Source organism: Tiliqua scincoides, chromosome 6 (assembly GCF_035046505.1).
Source record: "Tiliqua scincoides isolate rTilSci1 chromosome 6, rTilSci1.hap2, whole genome shotgun sequence".
NCBI lineage: Eukaryota > Metazoa > Chordata > Lepidosauria > Squamata > Scincidae > Tiliqua > Tiliqua scincoides.
This window is the reverse complement of record NC_089826.1, coordinates 85,229,885-85,247,175: the sequence shown is the minus strand read 5'-3', so window position 1 is coordinate 85,247,175 and position 17,291 is coordinate 85,229,885. Positions and strand designations below refer to the sequence as shown.

Genomic DNA, 17,291 nt, shown 5'->3' with positions numbered 1-17,291 from the left:
GAATGTGTGTCAGGGTCTCTTCTGTATCTTTTCAGATTGTGAGCTCTCTAGGGACAGGGAGCCATTTAATTATTTGATTTTTTTTTTCTGTAAACCGCTTTGTGAACTTATTTTGAAAAGTGGCATATAAATACTGTTAACAACAGCATCTTGTCCTTAATTTGTGTATGTAAGACCATCATGTAGTCTAAGGCAGTATTTCTCAAACTAGGTGGGTCGTGAGTCAATTTCAGATGGGTCCCCATTCATTTCAATATTTTATTTTTAATAGATTAGACTTAATTCTACCACGGTATGTGACTGCATCTGGGGAAATGTTACACTCTGTACTTTTAACAAGTTACTATGTATATGCTTTTACCAATGATAGTAAATGGGACTTACTCCTGGGTAAGTGTGGGTAGGATTGCAGCCTAGGATTGCTAAATTCTCCTGCTTGATGATGTCACTTCCGGTCATGACATCACTTCTAGTGGGTCCTTACAGATTCTCATTCTAAAAAGTGGGTCCCAGTGCTAAAAGTTTGAGAACCGCTGGTCTAAGTTCTTGGCACAAATACACCCATCCCACAAAATCCCAATAGAATAGAGACTATGAAGGCACAAAGTTGCCCCACAGCTGAAGACTGGCCGAGAAAATGAAGTATTGAAATTACTTAATTGAACTGCTTTTCATAAGTCACTAAGAACTTAACTCACTAAGAGCATCAGAGAAGGCCCATTTACAGGTGCAGCTGCCCCAAAAAGTGTGTGGGGCAGTGACAAGAAATAGGGCTTCTCTGTAGTGGCACCAATATTATGGAACTACCTCCCCTTTGATTTACGAACTGCTCCCTCCTTGGAAACTTTTTGGTGAGGACTGAAGAGTTCTGAGACTTCTGAGTTCTCAGCCTTTTGGACATGTTTTAACATCTTTCTTTCAACATCTTTTGCATTTGGTTATTTACAGGATTGGGGCTTTTATAAAATTGTTGCTGTTGCTCTTTTTATTCTTTATACTGTCTGATAGCTGGTTTTAAAGAAGGTTTTCACTGGGAAGGGTTTTTAATGTGTTAATGTGTGTTTTTAATTGTGTTTTCATGTCCTTGTATTTTTTATTCATTGCTGTAACCGCCTTGGGTCCCTTCAGGGAGAAAGTAAATAAATACCTAAATCTGAAGAATTTTGTGAATGAGACACAGGGAGATTGGGCAATATACCTACTAAGAATATACACTGCACAGTATGCATACCAAACTCTTGTGCAGAATTTGTTGAACACAGCAAGACTACGCATAGCTTGATGATGGAAACAGCCATTTTGACCTGAAATTAAAGACCAAATATAGGGTCTTTTGTAATACTGGGCATTTTTGTAATATTACAATATTTTTAATTTTTGTCTTTACAATGTTTTGTAATACTGGGCAGAGGAAAAAATAAACATGGACAGCCCAATTCTACCCAACTCCCCACACGGCAATGCAGCTGGGCCAACAGGGCATGTGCGGTATCCCGTGAGGGAGTTTCAGACCCCAGTTATCCTCCAGGTAAGGAAACATTTGTTTCCTTGGCCCACCACAAGCCTCTGCCACCTGCATGGGTCTACTCAGGTCTGTGCCAGCTACTTTGCTGGTGCAAGTCTGAGTGGACCCCAGAAGGCAGATGGAGGCTGGGAAGGGAGATAAGATACTGGTGGCGCTGCTGGCTCTGATACTGCCCCCTTCCCAGCCTTAATCTACCTGCTCTCTGCCCTGACTCTGCTCTCTCCCCTCCTCATTCCACCCACTCCATCACGCTTTCCTTACTGGGTCTGGTGGTGGCCCTTCCACACCACAGCCAATTGTGGCAGTGCTCCTAAAATGGCCACCAGTGGCATATTGCACATGCTGACAGAAGCCATTCTACAACAGCCAAACAGTGTTCTGCTGTCATAAACCTCTCCGCACAGCAGCCGAATCCTGGATGAGACTGGGCTGTCAATGTTGGAATGAAAGAGGAGAGCTCTAAGCTCAAAGCTGGTTTATTTGAAAACAAAATGGACGGTTAACTGTCTCAATGGTCAGCTGAGATACCTCAATGGAAGATGTTACACAGCTGTGAGTTGTAAATGTTAGTGCACATCTGATCTATTGTTTTTGCCATGAGCTGGCTGGTGATGACAGCAGTGATGACCCTGACGATTGTCCAGTTATGTGCTCTCTCAAGCCACCCTACATAAATTGCTAGGCAGACTGAGAAGGCATAAGGAATCACAGGATAAACTGTTTTCTGTTGAACTTGGGTTAGATCAGGGCTCTTCGAACCCTGGCCTGGGGGCCACATGCAGCCCTCTGGAGGTTTTTAGTTGGCCCACGAGATTCCCTGGCATCAAAGCTAAAAATAGCTCCAAAAACACACTTCCAGGTTCCCCAGCATGAGTATGTACTGCATTCAGCCACTAGAGGTGCTGGATGTAATGCAAGGGAATGGAATAATTTCTTTCCATTACATTGTATTACATTGAGCACCTCTAGTGGCTGAATGAGATATAAACCCATGCCGGGAGACCTGGAACAGAACGTGAATATAAATATGAATTTAAATGTAATGTCTACATTAAACTTATGCAATGAGACAAAAAGAAGTTTGTGACTGGCATTGTAGGCTGTTTGATGCTTTTCCCTAATCCACTCCCCCTCCTCTTGTGCAAACTAATTTTGCCCTCTGCTTCCAAAACCCTTTTCCAAAATCCATTCTGCCCTCATCCTGTGCAAGTCGGTTTCGCACTCTGCTCCCCTCCTCCTTCCATCCCCACTCACTCATTGTATTCAATCAAATTCTCAGCACATCAGGCCTCCATGTATGTATTATTCATTTATTTTCTGACACTCAACACTGTGTCAGATATATGATGTGCCCTCGGTGAGACCCCCCGATGAACAGCACTAAAAGGCAAATGAGGCTCCCCCCCCCCGGACCCGAAAGTTTCCTTTAGTAAAAAATAAAAGGCTTGGCTTCACAAATGCGATGAGGTCGTTCAGTGCATCTGATATCATTCCAGTTCCTCTCAGGTCTGGAAAGTGTGCTACTGCTGATGTGCATGACAGCACATTTCTCCATGGGATTACTGGGTTCTCCTTCCTTCCAGAACCTGTAAGAGAGAAGTTTGTGAGACAAGGGTGCAGAGCTAGGATTTCATAGCCCAAAGAGACCACGGCTAGCGAGGGTGAAAAGAGACACAGAGAGGGAGTGACACAGGTATCCCTGGAAAACCGGAAGGAGTACAATCATCTCTGGCTTGCTTGGCCCTCTTTCCCAGAGAAATGCTGGAATGCAGCCTGGAGCAACAGATTTCCGCTCGCATACTGTACATACATTGTTTTCAGAAGCTCAATCCCTCTCCCCAGTTTTGGTGTCCTCAGGCTGATGCTTCTCCCCAGTTCCTGCGCTGCACTAGGACCAATATCCTGCAACAGAGGGGAGGGGGAGTATTGTTGCCTGGTTGGGCAGCTGATAGGCTTGGACCACTTCAGTGGCGTAGCTAGGTCATTTGACACCCGGGCCATAAATTTTAGTCACCCTCCCATATGACAAAATTAATTTGTCAGTGGGTAGGGGCACCTGTCAGAATGGGGACCGAAATTGGGCAACAGTCAGAATGGGAGCTCAGGTCTACCCAGCAGGTAGATCTGAGCTTCAAGTCCGGATGAGAGCCCAGGTCTACTCACCTGGAAGAGGTGGCTCCAGAAAACAGTCGGAATGGGAGCCCAGGTCTACTTGGCTGATAGATCTGGGCTCCAAGTTCAGATGGGAGCCCAGGTCTACCTGCCCATTAAACCTTGGCTACAGAGGCAAAGGTTCAGGTCTACCAGCCTGGTTGACCTGGGCTCTGGAGTTGAAGTAGTGCCAGAATAACATCTCGTTGCCTCTTTCAACAATCAGTCTCATTGGTCCATTCTGAGTTAAGGAAATTGTACTTTTTGTTACATAAGATAGATGCATTTCTGCTTTTTAGGCCATAACCTTTGATAGAATGGGGGCATTTCACTCTGGTTTGTTTTGTTGCATTCAGCTGTAAATTGTCAAACTCGTTTCATACAGCAGGTCTGGATGCCTTTAAAAGGGGATTGGGCAGATTTCTGTGAGGGAAGGCCCTGGAAGTTAGCAAGTATATTCTTTGCTGAATATTAGTTAAATTAATAAGGGAAAACAAAGTTAAAAGGATTTAAGTCTGCCTTAGAGTGAGGCTTGCAAAATAAAGGCAGTACAGCTAATGTGGAATGTGGAATTCTTATCTAAGCAGGAGTATTTCAAACCTGACAACTAACTAAAATGCCCAGACTTTCCTAGGCGCCAGAATAGATAGTGAATTTAAGAATATTTCTAGTAATAAGAATAATTAATCTTGGTAGGCACAGACTCATTAACCGGGAGTCTGTGCATTTTCAAAGTTGACAGAACAGATATGAAACTAGTGAAGACTACATATCAAAGTTGGCAGAATCCGATAAGGAAGAGGCCTCCAGCTAGAGATTTCTCTTGAAAATGTAACTTATATCGGAGAGAGAGATTTTATAGAAATCAGAAATGTCTTAATAACTTCTTGTAGGAAAAAGTTACAAAATAATTAAAATTAGATTAGAAGAGAGGATAAAAAGGTGAATAAAATAAGTATAAACACGGATTAAAATAAATGGATTACAAGATTAGTGTAATTGGGAAAATTAGGATAGAGGCACACTGCCCCCTTTTGAAATAGTATTGACATTACAGAAAGGGGAGGAGTTCTCCAAAATGGCGAATACAGTAACCTGAGATATTTAATGTATGCTCCAGATATGGCAATAGCCAATGAAAATCCCCATATCCGACATCATAGGCTCTAACAAATATGATTGGAGTTTTCTCGAGACAAAGAACCTACAGGTATAAATGGTCACACCCAGAAGGGAATGTTGCCTTTTTCTCTGGGACACTGAGAGACCACAGCTCTCTGTGTTCCCCATTTTGAACCACCGAGAGAAGCCCATTGCTGGCAATGAATAAAGACTTGGAAATCGCCACAATTTCAGTCTGCTGAGTTTGTTTTGAACCCTAAAGACACCGTGCAACATCTGGAGGGAAAGTCCATCAGAGGTTACAAGCCCTGATGACTATATGCAACCTCTGGGTATCACAGGTAGCTTATCTTTTAATGACTGCTGCAAGGGAGTGGCAACAGGATAGGAGTCTTGTGTGCTGCCTGAGGCATCTGCTGGTCCACTGTCCGATACTGGAAGCTGGACTCGTAGATGGGCCTTTGGCCTAATCCAGCATGGATCTTCTTCTGTTCTTATGACGACATTGATTTATTGTAATAATGTAGTCTATTATTATTTGGTGATAGGGAAATGTCCTCATAAGAATGGAGGAGAGCTGCTGGATCAGGCCAAAGGCCCATCTAGTCCAGCTGCCTGCATCTCACAGTGGCCCAGTGGCAATGTTTACAAAAACCACGTGACAGAGCAATATCTTCACACCAGTATGTTCTCCCACTCCCTTCTCTATGGCCATCTAATAATGTATGTCAATGCATTGCACACTGAAAAAGCACTATAGAAACATTAAGGATGCTCATTATTATTTACTCACTCTGCACTGTTGTTAAGAGGAGTGTCATCTACCCACTGCCATTTGTCCTGTCCCTCTTGATCACTGAGGCCAATCCAATAATTTCTATCACGGGTAATAAGGGTTTTTGCATGTCTCCTCAGGAAATCCTGCATCAAAACAAAAATGAACTTTCAGTGAATTCAACGCACAGAATAGTCAGTTCAAGGACGGTGTTTCTGTAGGACAGATGCACCTGCACAGTAGCTAAAGGGAGTTAAAAGTGCTAAGTTTTGCAGGGAGTCTCACAGCAGTGTGCAAATGGACCTTCCCCCACCCTTCCGAAGCCTCCATTCTGCTCCCCCCCCCAATATGGCTCTGAAGGGAAGGGGAGGATCCGCTAGCACACTGAGGTGAGGTTCCCTGCAAAACTTAGCACTTTGCATCCCCCCTAGCTATGCCACTGCACCTGCGAGTCTCCAGTTTGTCATATTTGGCCCACAGCCTTCATGCCTTTATAGAAAGCATGCAGCCATAGCAGAAGCAGCCTGAAAGTGTCCTTGTTCAGAACGCCTATCATGGTTGGAAGGTTCTAGTGCTGCTATAGACAGCAGGGAATCCCATTCCTTCCATGCAAACATAGCCAAAGAGATAAACCCCCTTCAAGGCTGGCATTTGCTGCAGGGCAGATGAACTTGCCTGCTCCACTTCTGAGTTTACAACCACCAAGTCGAAGCCCATCCCTCTGCAGTTTTGTCTACTGTTTTCCCAGTCCGCTGTGTCCAGACCTGAAGAGAAATAGTAGCAGCTGGATCCGTTTTGCACCCAACCCAGCATACAACATGACATCTCTTCTGTGAAGGGAAGAAAGAGGAAAAGAGATTTTGTTGCAACTGAAAACAGTCATAATTTTGTCCTCTATAGATCTTTGCACAGTTTTAAATCACACTCAAATAAGGTACATAGTGTTGTGTGTGTGTGTGTGTTTCAAGTTGCATATAACACTTGTGATGTTACAATTTCTGTCTCTGGTTTTGAAAATGTGTGGTAGGAAGAGTCAGACAATATGTTGGATGCTAATCAGATAAATGGACGGTGAAGGTCAGTCCTGGCTGCAGGGTTTGGGGGGCCCAGTGAGATGTTCACAGTGGGAATTCTTGTTCTGTAAAGGGAAGACAAAAGTAACAAGAAGAAGCTAAATAAATAAATTTCACTTTTTTCTCTCCAGATTTTGTGCTGCTTTTCATCAGACTCAAATAAGGTGGGAGAACATGCGTGTGTGTTTCAAGTTGCATATTACACGCATGATGATATACTTTCCTTCTTTTGTAAGGAAGTGTCAGAAAATAATTCATGTTGGATGCTAATCTTTTACACACATTCATATTAAATTATTTCTATCCCGCCTTCCCCTCCAAACAAATGGATGAAGGAAATCTAAGGAGAACCAGTGCTGGTTCTGCATTTTTGAGGGTGCTCCAAGAAGATGCCCTCAGTGACTCCAGCCCTCTCCATGTAGTCAGTGAACCTCATGCTAGGGGCCTTGGAAGGTGTTAGATGATGCTGAACTCGGCTGAAGGGTACTTGAAGCTGTATTTGGTTTGTGTCCCTAGCAGTGACTTTCACTGTTTTTCTTCTCAAAGCACACTGACCTCTCCTCTATGGTCTTCAGCTCTTGTGGTGTCAATTCTGGCTTCTGGGACACACTTCCAGGTTCTGTAGCTCTGTTTCTAGGGCAACTGTCTGTAGTAGCAACTTCTCCCTCTTCCTCCACTGGCAGAGTAAGTAATTTGTTACTACAGATCAGTGCCCTCGAAAAAGAGATGCAGAGCCCAGAAGATTTTTCAGCTATTTTCAATGCTGTGTCCCAAACTCCCTGGGTACACCTGTGAACTTTTCGCAGCACACAGGTTGAAAATCGCTTCCCAAAGGGAGAAGGCGATGATTGCAGTTCCCTGCTATGCCATGCTGCTATGAGGAGCACACACACCCTCAAGGCAGGCAGGCAGGCAAAGAACCACACTCTTCACAGCTGTCCACTTATCTTGCTTGGAAAAGTAATCCCGAAGTTACTGATCAAACTTGAAAAAGGTTGTTTGCCCAAGTGGATCTGGGAATCAGCAATGGAATGTAGATCTTGGAAATATCCCTAACGACCAATCCTCTCCCCCACCACACTGTAGCATTCGGGCATGCCATGACAGTGCTTGCTGCATGCTGTGGTGGGGAGGGGCAATCAGGAGGCCTGTGAGAGGTAGGGAAAAATATTTTTTGCCTTGTGTAGGCCCTCTGATGGCCTATGGATCTCCTTGGTCCTATGCCAGCTATATAACCAGCTATGCCAGGGAAGGAGTGGGCCCAAAAAATGGGGGATAGGAAAGTAGAGTAGCATGCATTAGAATTGCCAGAAGAAAGGCTGGAGCCTGCTGGAGGAGCACCCTGAATCTGCCAAGACAGGTAGGACATTGGGAAGCAGGAAGGGATGGTGTGTGGGTGGAATGGGGGTTGGGGAGGGCGAAATGAGGCAGAGCTTGGGTGTGGGAAGGGGCAGCTCAGATCTGGAAAGGGATAGGTTCAGCAACAGCAATGGCTGCTGAATCCTAGCCCCCTACCTGGACACCATCCCACTGCACAGGGCCAGTCACCCTAGTGATGCCACTGCATTGAGGCTGTCTGTAGGATAGTGTAATTTCTTCAGTATGGTCTGGTATGGGAAGTGGTCCATCATGGGGTGACACAATGAGCTCTCACACCAGGTGACGCAAACCCTAGTGACGCCTCTGAGTGGCACTGCTGAAACAGCAGCCCACATGATAATTGGGCCCTCCCGGCACCTTGGCAATGTCTCCTCTCACCCCTCTTGGTCTGCCCCTTCCCCTGCTGTGCTCCTTGTCTTCTGAAGCCTCCTTCCGTCTCTTCTTCCCAGAGACCTGGCAGAAGTGGTGCTGCTGAAAGGGCAGCCCTGGGAGAGCCCAATTGTCATGGGGGTTGGTTGAACAGCTCTCAGGACTGCACCCGGCCTTTGGGCACCACTGCTCTTGCTGATCAAAACTGTTCCTTTAGCTTCTTCAGGGGTGCTTTCGTTTTCACAACTTAAAGGTCCTGCCTTATCTTCCGTCAATCATCCATTGTCAGCCTTTGCTTTGGCCAGTCTTGGGCATTCATGCTCTTGCACAACTTTATCTCTCCAATTCCTAGCCACAACTTATGGGAAGAGGGTTCAAGAAGGTGGGGAAAACCAAGGAAATCTTTTCTAGCAATCCTTACCCAATATGCGTTAACTAAAAATATAGACATCCTCACAAATCACCATAAGCTGCCAGGCACTCAATTAGCTTAGTAAAATATAGTCTGACTCTGTCTTTTATGGCCCAGTCCCATCTTCCCCTTCCCCCCCCAGCTGATGCAGTGGCATCAAAATGGCTGCCACTGCATCCTTTGCAGAGGAGGCAGTTGCAGAGGTCTCCTTTAGCAAAGGGAAGAATCGTTCCCTTATCCAGGGGTAAGGCTCCACGACGCAGGGGGGTCTACTCAGACCTGCACTAGCTAAATAGCTGGTGCAGGTCTGCATGGAGTTAGGATGTGGCAACTGCTGCTGAACCTGCCCCCTTCCCAGATCTGACCTACACACTCCATCCCTCCCTGCCCAGCTTTATCCCTCCCCACTCCATTGCACACTACTCCACTCCCTCCTGCCTCTCCCACTGACCTACCTGCTCCAGCAAGTGGCAGGAGAAAAGGAAAAACCCAGAAGAGGCAGAAATGCTCTCTTGAAAGGAGTTTGCAGAGACACGTCCGGCTGCTTTGATGAACAGGAGCATTGCTGTCTATTCCAGGTTTTCCTTTGCTGTATAAAACCTATGATATCTTTTTGCCTTTTCAACAAACTTTCTCATTGATATGTTTCCGTATGCTTTGAAAGAGGAAATTTGTTTTTGGTGCAAAGCACATTTATTTGTCAATGTCTACCCAGCAAACGTTCTGAAAGTCATTCACTCATTCATTATTTTTAACTTGAAAATGAAGGTTTCAAAGTCAATTTCACAGCCATGTATGAGGTACATACGTCTGATCCTCTTATTAAAGTTTACAAACCTTTTCCTTCAAGACTTTTCAGGAGGCAGTGCCAGTCTGTGGCATTCTGGGGCTGGCGTTTGAGGGATTCCTTCCCTGGGCATCCCTGGAAGAGAACTGGAAAAGGAGAGTTGGCAGCAACCTGGTATCACCAGTGACATAGCTAGAGGGGGGTCAAAATGCTAAGGATTGATGGCTCTGCACCGTGTAAGCAGCCCCTCTCCCCCCTTCTGAGCCATTTGGGGCAGCAAGGGCAGAGTGGAGAAGATGTCTCCATGTTGCTTTTGCTGGCCAGTATGGCTCTGGCAGTGAGGGGGTGGGGCCACTTACACATTGCAGAGCCTTCAGTACTTACGCAGTGGCGTAGCTGGAAGGGGGGCAAAATGCTATCTCAGAACTCCAAAATAGCATCCGCTCCCTTTTCTTCTGTACAATCAAGGTCAACCTCATTTCATTCTTTTTAAGGCTAAGGAGGATTCGGTATTTGGTGGCCAGCTCTGTCCTTTAACTTATCGTTCCAAGTTATAGGAGGATGGAGCCTGCATCCTTCTCCTTGGTGTGTTCTCTTACAAGAACCTCGATCTGCTCTCTTCTTCAGAATTCTGTGGCCCTGAAGGTTATCTTTATTGGGTGACGGGAAGAGAAAACTCCCATTGACCCACCAGGCAATATGCATGGTTTACACGGGGAAAGTCTCAGTGGAGCCACAAAATCATATCAATATAATAATGGGGTGGGTGGGTGGGTCTCAGTGGGGAGAGCTCCACCAATATCATAATCCCTAATCGTTTTGTCCCTGACACGCCCCCTTCTCCCTGCTTGAAGGTTCAAGTAAACCAGCATTTCTCAGCCAGTGGTACTTGTACCACTGCTGGAACTTCAGGTGGCATCTGGTGGTACAAAGGGGACTCCCAGACCCACACCACCTGGCAGCAAGACCAGCAATGCAGTGCAACAAGCAACAATAGGAGGCTCGGCTCGGCAGGCGGAGCTCCAGAGTTTCGACAGCCCTGAGTCACTTGCAGTGTTTGTTGCGTTGCATCTGGCCTCCCAATCCAGAAATAACTGGTGATGACATCATCACCAGTTACTTCTGGTGGTACTTCCAATAGTTAGTCTATGCAAAGTGGTGCAGCTGGGAACAATAGTTGAGATACACTGGAGTAGAACCTTTGGAGACCATGTGGTAATAGAGGAGGAGAGAAGAAGAACATTCTCCCCTTGCATGGTTCCTGTGTATTGCATGGTCCTAACCCTAACCCTAACCCTCTCCATTTTATTTTACTGCATGGTCTCCTGATGCCCGAAGGATACAACAGAGCCTTTGCCGTCACCACTGCACTCTGCAGGCAGCATTTTGTTAGGATGGAGCTGTTAGTTGGTCGCCTTCAGCCAGCCGTCATCTCTCAGCCTAACTGGACCAGGTTGTTTTGTAGTTTTCCTTGTGTTACCTGGCTGTGCTTTTTTTCTTTTCTTAAAACGTATTGTATGTCTTCGCCACTTATGCAATAAAATGCTTTCACAATAAAATGGGATTGTTGTAAACACAATTTTAGCAATATCAACTTTTTATCTAATGTGATTCCTTCCTACCAAGGGAGGTACCAAGACCTGATTTCTAAATCTTTAATAACATCTCCCCTAAGATATTTCGTTCCAATTGTATTTTAACCCTTAGACGATGCCTAATCAGGATTGTCTTGCAAATTATAAAAGATTTTTCATCTCTATAATTCATGACTGTCTTGTTCATATTTGCAAATCATCCAGATTGATTTTGAGGCCTTTATCTGAAGACTCTAATGTGCTGCTCCAATAATTCAGAAATAACCTCCAAGGAAGATTGTTCATGAGTTAAAATCAGAGTGACATCTGCATCTAGAGAAATGTTCAGTTCTTGGTCCCAAAAGGAGACACCTTTGTTTATTTTCTTGCTGCCCTTGTTGGAGCTTGTTACTTGCTTGGAACTCTGAATGGTTCTAGATTTTTATTTTTAACATATCTGTTTTGACAAGAATTGGACACTCTAAGCAGGAGGGGGCTTTTCTTTCTCAGGGAGGATGGTTGCCACAAATGAATTTTATTTAAAGTCCTTCTAAGAAGATTACAGACCTGTGACTACACATGAACGAACCCTCTTCATGTGGGTATGAGTACCCCTACTGCCCTGTCTGGTTTTTTACTGATCCACTTATTATTAGGGACCAATTATAATTATATAATTATTATATATTATATAAAAAATATATAATTATTAGGGACCAATATAATTATTGGTCCCATAATTAGGGACCAATTATGCGTTGACCAGGCTTCAAGGGTTTCTCCTGATCTCTGCTACGGCTTCTTGGCTCCTAGAATTCACAGTCCTAAAGTTCCCCAGAGATAGGAAATAACGGCTATACCAGTTTATGTCTGCAGTATAGATAGTCTATTGGCTCCCACAGTCCATGTAAGTATTCCAGGGGTTCCCAAAGTATGCATCGTGGATGTTGTAGTGCACTCACTTGGGTGCTGTGGGATGTCCCTGGTGGTCCCTTCCCTTTTCTCCTGGGTGCTGACATGTTAGATCTCATGAAATCTCGCAAGATTTGGGTGCTGCCATCTTGGGTCTCAGAAGACCTCACAAGAGATCTCATGGGAAGAAGAGGCTGTGGGGGCACCTTGATCCTGGCAAGTTTGGGAACCACTGATTATCCGCAATCATCTTTTCTCTTAGCTTTATCCATTTATTTCCCAAAGAACTTCCTCCCCTTTATACTTACTGAGAACAATTCCAAGTACAACAGAGCGCAACAGCAAAACCCCTATCATGACACATAGAAAGCAGGTGATGGGCTTCTGGAACCCAGCTGGAGGTGTTTTAGTATCTGAAGAGGCTGAAATGAGAAAGGCCCCACCACCACAATTAACTGCAAGTGTAAACTTAAACATATTCATGTAGACTCCTGGTGGTTTAAAAATGAATCATCATCCCCTTCTCATTTCAATGTACGCTTGAGAGGCAGTATGGTGTAGGGATTGTGGCATTGGCCTGAAGAGACTAGGAGCAGAATCCTAAGCAGGTCTACTCAGAAGTAAGTTCTATTGTGTTCAATGGGAATTATTCCCAGGAAAGTGAGGTTAGGATTGCAGCCTAGGTTTCATGTCCCCACTCAGCTGCAAAGCTTATTGGAGATTTAGGGCCAGTCACAGAGTACTGTACTTCTCAGGGTTGTTGTGGAGGGAGAACCAGGTATGCTGCTCTGAGCTCCTTGGGGGAAGGACAGGATATAAATAATAAATCAATACCTCCTGATTTTAGAAATGGGCTATGTCAGAATGCCAATGCAAGGGAGGGCACCAGGATGAGGTCTCTTGTGATCTGGTGTGCTCCCTGGGGCATTTGGTGGGCCGCTGTGAGATACAGGAAGCTGGACTAGATGGACCTATGGCCTGATCCAGTGGGGCTGTTCTATGTTCTTAAATGAGGGCCTTAATGCTTCTGGTCACAGAGCACTCTGGATTACTTCAGAGTACAGGGGGTGGTTGCACATGTGTACGGCATGATTTAAACTTGAGGGGCTTTCTTTATATGAGACAAAGTCTTCAGTGCAAGTGTTAAGTGCACATTGAAGTTGCATAGTCATTAGACACAGAATATCTGCACTTCCCCCACCCAAGAGATTCAACTGAGGGTTGGGCAGAGACCTCATAGGCAGTTGTCATGGATATTGTATGCCATACAATACAATGTTCCCCTGGGGGCTGGGGATAAGAATAGGCCCTCAGTTTGGCTGTACTTGTCATAAGAGGTGACTAAACACCCACCGGGTAGATGGGACTCCTTAGCCTGGGAAGGCAGCTCATCTGAGAGAAGGAAAACTCTGATCCCAAACCTCCACTGCCTTGTGGCTTCATCCAGTTATGGAAAAGACTTCAGGAGTCTACCTCGAGGCAAAATCCGGAGCCGAAGTCCCTAAGGCAGTTTATGGCTGAACACAGTCACATTCTGGCAACTCCTGCGATGCCGCTGGAACTGACCATATTGGCCTCTGCCTTTCCATTGGACCATTTCAGCGACGTGGAGAGGGGGGATTTGCTGCATGGGTAACAGTCTATCCTCCATACCTACTTTACCCAGGCTTTGCGCACTGGAGAGGACACTCTGTTCCAGAATCACCATTCAGAGCGCGATACCATAGTCTTCCGAGACTGAAGGATGCCAACAATGTATGGCATTTTCATGTGACACCTGAAGAAACCGATTCTCCCATGCTAAGTTTAGAGACTGCTTTCAGCTTTCTCCTAAGGGAAGATTCAGCTTGGCACTGATGAGAGCACAGACACTCCTGGGCATGAGTATTCGTGCAGGGCAGAAACAGGTCTGCCTTTTTCAATATTGATACTATATCTGATTGCATCCATTCATATAAATACCAATTTATATACACAAGCAGATGAGGGGAAAAGAGGGTAATTTGGTAACTGATGTGGTTGGGGGTGAAGACACAGAGTTGCAAACCAGGATGTCATCACGTGACCTTGGACCTAACTGCAGGTCACTACTATTCCCCCCCCCCATCTTGACCATTCTTCCCACCACCACCACCACTACACGTACCCATCAACACAACCCCTGATCTTCTGCCCTTTACCTTTGTGTCCAGCAAGCGAAGGTCCATTCTCTGATAGTTCCATCTGGATACTGATGAATCCTTTGCTGAAGCTATCCCTAAACTGGTTTGTGCTATTGGTAGGTTTCTAAAGGTAGGGTTTCCAGAGCAAAGCCATATAAAGTCACGATGTTGCCACTCTCCAAAATTCTATAATGACATCAAGCCTCCTGCCTCTGATATCAGCTCGAGTAGCCCAGTGACAATCATTGAAAATGTCTAAAAGCCCATCTCTCACAAGCTGAAGAAAGCATCAACAGGCCAAAGGAAGCACTCTTGGGTTTGATCTTTGGCTTGACAGCAGCTGAAGAGGACAGAAAGAGGAACTTACACAACAGAGAGGGAAGTGGTTGCTGTTGGTCCTCCTACCTCAATGAACCAGTGTTCCGGAGTACTACCTCCAGTGTTCCGGAGTCATATTCCCACACGTCACAAGCCCCACAGTGTCCGTAGGTATGCTTGAGAGAGCAAACACTGCGTTTTGATACAGGACCCATTCTGATTTGTTTCTGTTTTGAGACCTCCCAGTCCAAATCTTTGGTCTTCTCTAGTGACTGACCTGCATTTGCAGGGGTTTCACATGCTCAGACCAGACCACAGCTTCTGGTCTTCTTTTCAAGAGAGACCTTGGGATATGGCGACCCTCAAGTGACCCTGCCATGCCTTAGCAACTTCATCTTTCCAGAAAAGCAGAACAAGGCTGTTTCTCTTTTAACTGGGCAAAGTGGGAAATAGTAGTTTGTTGCCTTGACCCAAAGCTAGTGAGCCCACAGAAGGAAGCCGTCTTATGCAAACAGGTTCACAGGGAGCCCCAAATCCAGGGTGTACTCTGAAATCACACAGCAGCAGAACATGGAAGTCTGGGAGACATGGCAACCGATTCCATCCCATAAGGATTCAGGATAGCCAGGGAACATAGTAAAAAAAATGCAAGACATTTATTAACAGACTGTAAAAGATCAAAATAAAGGCAGAAATGATGCAGCGTTCAAACGCAACGCACTGAAACTAACAAAAAAAAAAGGAAGGGTTGTGGGATCTCAATAGAGATGAAGAAAGAGACGAAGGCGGGCTTGGTGGAAGATCTTTTCCTCTCTGTCGAGAGCTCTTTATTTTTATTCCTCTCCCCCCCTCATTCCCGAAACTCTCTTTGCATAATCAAACAACCTGATTATCTCACGCCACATAGCCTTTTGTGTTAATTGGCTTGGGTTTGGTGCAAGGAGGCTGAACCACGGGTGGCGTGGTTTGCCAGCGCCGACGTGACAGCATCCCTACATCTCCCCCTTTTTTGTTTTAAGGCGTTGATATGCATAATACATCTGGCGTTGAGTGGGCATTAAGGCCTTTGGCCGACAATAAGGGATACAGAGGGCTAACAAATTAGGAATACATTGTACAAAACAACATCCTATGATTAAAACAATACAAATTAGCGTACCATATTGTACTAAGGTACGAAGCAGGCCAGTGGGAAGCCAAGACAAAAGGGCATTCCACCATGCAGGGGTTATGTCTTGATGTATGCTCTGGGCATAGCTCTTAAGTTTGTTAATTTGTTGTTGAATTCGGTTGCTATTGTCGGTTAGGTTGAAACAACACATATCTTTTACTGCTTCACAACCTAGGTGTTGTTGCAAAAGCAAAAAATCAATAGCAGTTCGGTTATCTAGAATAGCATGGCGAAGTTCATGCTGTTCTTTTGCTAAGAGACCAATGGCTGTAGAAGGGGCGTTGATGGCTTTTGCTAACAAACAGGCCATCTGGCCTATAGTTTTTGCATTATTCACTGCAAGGCCAGGGACGCCTACTAAACTGGCTGCTAAAGACACATACTCTGCTTGAGATAAAACACTAACATTTCCATTACATGTTGGTTCAAATTGAGAAGAGCGGTGGGATCGAAAAACACTTTGTAGTTGATTTTTAGAAGGAAAGAGAGCAACTAGACGGCTAAGACAGCATTGTGCGGTAGTTAAATTGGCGGGGACATAGTTGTACGTACGACTACCACAAGAAAAAAACCAACCCACTGGTAAAGGAATGTGGCCATAATTAAAGGTAACGTTTTCAAAAGCAGTACAATTCCAGTGTGCCTTTCCAGGATTGAGGCAGCTGCGCTGTCGGGTAGTACAATTCACAATGCGTACACATGTATTGTTTTCGTGATTGGCTATATATGGTGTATACAGCTGGACGGCTGTCTGGGGTAAATGATATGTGGGGGTTCATGAAGGGAGCAAGGCAGGCTGGCAAGCTTCAGGGAGAGAGCGCTCACACAAGGGAGTTGCACTCACTCCCACAGCCAGCCTCCTCACCTTCTTTTATTCACCTCCCCCTCAGCCCAGTACAAAGTCCATTAGATACACACTGTTTCTCAGCTACATTCTAGCCTAGTCAATTGGGGAACAATGCAAGTTCCTCAAGGGATTTGGCACTTTGTGGATTCAGCCTGTTTACCCAGTCTGCTTCCAAACTCAGGCATCACCCAGTCTGCCTTGTGACCCAGGTGTCACCCCGGAGTGTGCCCTGAGGGGGTGAGTGTGTTCACTGGCCTTTGTCACGTAAGCACAAAGGGTAAGATCTGGGTAGGGTCCCCCTGATTATTTCCTTCATCCCCCCTTTTTTGTTTTAGTTTTTTGGGGGAAAGGTAGTACCCTTGTAGGTGCTTGTGTAGCAAGTCTGCTTTGCGAAAGAGGCTGAGTGAAAGAGTACCAGGCTGATGTTTTGGCATCAGCAAACACATTGTCAGACACAATGAGGGGATACATTGACACAAGGAGGGAGTACATTGAATAAAACAACAGATAATGATTAGAATAACTATCCCAAAAAATCCCATACCCAAAAGTCTGTCTAAGCCATGCAAAGTTTGGTAGGCATTCTGTAAGCCAATTCCAAAATCCACTAAAGTTTACATCTTGTTGTATTTGTGCAATTGTCTAGAGTTGTCCGCCACCAATGCTGGGATTACTACTAGGGAGGCTGCCAGTGAAACATACTCAGATTTGCT

At 45.2% G+C, this 17,291-nt stretch overlaps 1 protein-coding gene across 1 annotated transcript; it reads right to left on the bottom strand.

Moving 5' to 3' along the window:
* Positions 1 to 2,951: 2,951 nt before the first annotated feature.
* On the bottom strand, positions 2,952 to 14,524 carry LOC136656102 (C-type lectin domain family 4 member C-like). Its single transcript, XM_066632942.1, has 6 exons — positions 14,261 to 14,524; positions 12,389 to 12,502; positions 9,645 to 9,740; positions 6,249 to 6,403; positions 5,592 to 5,719; positions 2,952 to 3,111 (listed from the first exon to the last, which is right to left on the bottom strand). Exons 1-6 carry the CDS (start codon positions 14,301 to 14,303, stop codon positions 2,952 to 2,954), a joined length of 696 nt encoding a protein of 231 aa, XP_066489039.1. The 5' UTR covers positions 14,304 to 14,524.
* Positions 14,525 to 17,291: the final 2,767 nt, after the last annotated feature.